Source organism: Homarus americanus, unplaced genomic scaffold (genome assembly GCF_018991925.1).
Source record: "Homarus americanus isolate GMGI-L3 unplaced genomic scaffold, GMGI_Hamer_2.0 scaffold41027, whole genome shotgun sequence".
Taxonomy (NCBI): domain Eukaryota; kingdom Metazoa; phylum Arthropoda; class Malacostraca; order Decapoda; family Nephropidae; genus Homarus; species Homarus americanus.
In genome coordinates this window covers 3,949,951-3,953,008 of record NW_024745073.1, presented here as the reverse complement: position 1 = coordinate 3,953,008, position 3,058 = coordinate 3,949,951, and the positions used below count along the sequence as shown (strand labels likewise).

Genomic DNA, 3,058 nt, shown 5'->3' with positions numbered 1-3,058 from the left:
TGCTATACATCACCATCATCACTACAGTACATATCACTACAATACACCATCATCACTACAATACACCATCATCACTACAATACACCATCATCACTACAATACACCATCATCACTACTATACACCATCATCACTACAATACACCATCATCACTGCTATACATCACCATCATCACTATACCCCATCATTACTGTAAAATCACTCAGCTGTGACGTCACTAAAAAATTTTCTCGCCATATTTTGACTTGAGGTCATGCCGCGCACAGCAGTATAATAGTAATAAAAATGGAGTGGTCCAAAAATCTCCCCCAGTTCTCACGAGCTCAAGTCAAATATCTCGCGAATACCGGAGTCCTCTTGGGTCAGGGCAACTTCGGTTCGGTATACAAGAACTACACGGTTTGGGGCGAAAGTCTTCCCCCTGTGGTCGTGAAGGTCAGCAAAAAAAAATACTTTAAGAATGACCTCGAACAAGAAACCAAGTTCCTACATTTGCTGGACGGTGCCGGGGGAGCACCCAAGCTGTTGGCATATTCTCTAGCTCTTCCAGCAATCATAACCACTTACACCGGCGACCAGACTTTGCGCCACCTCCTCCACAAGTCAAGGCGTGTTCTCTCCGATACACTGCTGCTTGAGATAGCAATTAAAATTGGCCAAAACTTAATGGAAATTCACGAGCTCAACATCGTCCACAACGACCTTCACTGTGACAACATATTGGTCACCCTACCCACTGCCAAGCAAGATTTGAAGGTGAGTATAATTGATTTTGGTTTGGGAAAGATGACCGGTGGGAACCTCGACGTGCGGCCCGGAACCGGTAAAAATCAGTATTGGATGTGTCCCCAGGTACGTGTTGGTCACCCCAGTACCACCAAGAGTGATGTCTATAGTTATGGGATCATCCTTAACCAGATCCTGGATGAACTGCAGAGTGAAATATCACAAGAACTGGCCGACTTGGTGCAAGCAACGTGTCTGTACAACTCTTGCGACAGACCACCCGTGTGTGCGCTCCTGCAGGAGCTACAGCGTACACTGGAGTACGTGAGACTCCAGGCTTCCTGAGGAGACTGTCCACCACCTGTCTTCTCCCCACCAACACCTGCATCCCTCCCTGCCAATACTTGTACCTCCCCCACCAAGTCACATCTCCCCCACCAGCAGTCACGCCTCCTCCACCAACAGTTTCACCTCCTCCACCAACAGTTTCACCTCCTCCACCAACAGTTTCACCTCCTCCACCAACAGTGTTTGAAAAAACTAAAATGGTTGTTTAAAAAAATAGAGAGAGCAGTGGTAGTCGTGTTGGTCTAAATTAGTATTAGTCATCTTCTATACCCCTGAGTCTTACACGTTAATAATAATAAGAACAAGAACAAGAACAACAAGAACAACAAGATTAATAATGTGTGTAAAGCTGACAAACCCAAACTCTCCAGCTGGCTTCATCACGTGACCACACACTGGTGGGCACTACACCGGGGTAATTACTCAAGTTTATCCCAAATACATTTCTCCATAGCAGCTGCATCCTTATCATGATCTTCAACAAACCCAACAAAAGCTTCTCCAGCGCTGATAAAAGCCACACACACACACACACACACACACACACACACACACACACACACACACACACACACACAGGTCAAAACAATGATTAAGATCTATTTTTATTGGTGAACACTAAGGCAATAAGTCAGGGCGGTTTGAGCGGCACCAATAATCTAGCTCTGGTAATTACGAGTCTCATATATAATTTGTGTTCCTGATGGTAATACAGAAAGTAAGGACGCCGGGTGTGTTTGTGGGGGGGTCAGAGTTGGTGTGGGGGTGGGGCAGGGTTCGTGTGCGTGGGGGGAGGGGTATGGGCTGATCCGGGAAGGTTAGGGTAGGTTATTATACCAGTAATGAACTATTAATTTTTGTCTCTAATTCAAAGTCATTATAGGTATTGATATCGTGACGTCATCTTTCACCAACAGGGAAAAAAATACTGCATGAAAAATTTAATACCTTTTTTTCTGGTAAATAAGTCACAATTTCATCACTTAAAAAAAAAGTAATAATAATAATAAATACTCACAATGATTCACACCTACTCAAATTTTCCATTATTATTCAAAGCTTGAAATAAGTTCATTCAGGCAGTCCTATAAAATGTTTTACTCACAAAAAAATAAATAAATTATTTGTCAATTTTTTGGCCAATTATTTCACTCACTCTTTTTCAATCGTTATTTATAGATCAGAAAAAAATATGTATTGTAGATCATTTTTCCCGCCATTTACACATTACTATTTGACACTAATTACACTAGGCAACATTTAAAAAACAAAATCCGTAACATGGTTCAGAGCAGCTTCCCTTTGGTAATTTTGAAGTGATGATTTCAAATCCGGCAATAAAAATTCTCTGCCACTTACAGTTTATTTGTTATAATAAAATAAAACCTTACAAATACAAAAACTTAAAATACTTTTTTTCCTGTTATTCCTGTCACTTTTTTCCACGTCATCACACCAAAATTCAATAAATAATGAAAACAATCATGAGACACAAAGAGTATTACATGAGCCACTGTGTTGCGTTGTCCTCCGATTGTAAACACCAGCAATAGTCCCCCATCATGACAGGGTCCCCTCTACCCTGGTACCTTTCCTCCATACGTCTAATGTCCTGATGAAATCGCTCTCCCTGTTCATCACTAACCGTCCCCAGGTTCTCAGGAAAAAAGTCAAAGTGCAAGTGTAGGAGGTGGACTTTCAGGGACATCCTGCATCCTAAGTTTTTGTAGTTTTCAAAAGTTCCTCAATAAGTTGGCAATAGTTTTCTTCCTTCTTGTGTCCAAGAAACCCCTCAACTACAGATGTGAAGGACTTCCACGCAGCTAGCTCATTTTCATTCAATTTGTTTTCAAAGTCGCCTCACGAAGTTACTTTCTTATCTGTGGGCCAACAAAGATACCCTCTTTGACCTTAGCATCACTGAGCTGTGGGAATTTTCCCCTCAAGTACATGAACCCATCACCTTGTTTGTCCACAGCCTTCACA

At 42.0% G+C, this 3,058-nt stretch overlaps 1 protein-coding gene across 1 annotated transcript; it reads left to right on the top strand.

Annotated features, from left to right (window-relative positions):
- The first annotated feature begins 283 nt into the window (after nt 1–283).
- Nucleotides 284–1,069, top strand: LOC121878495 (dual specificity protein kinase shkD-like). The gene has a single exon (XM_042384752.1). The coding sequence runs from the start codon at nt 284–286 to the stop codon at nt 1,067–1,069; it is 786 nt and encodes a 261-aa protein (XP_042240686.1).
- The last annotated feature ends 1,989 nt before the right edge of the window (nt 1,070–3,058 follow it).

Bases quoted from the DNA above. Each gene is read 5' to 3' on its own strand.
- LOC121878495 (XM_042384752.1), top strand. From the start codon at position 284: ATGGAGTGGTCCAAAAATCTCCCCCAGTTCTCACGAGCTCAAGTCAAA.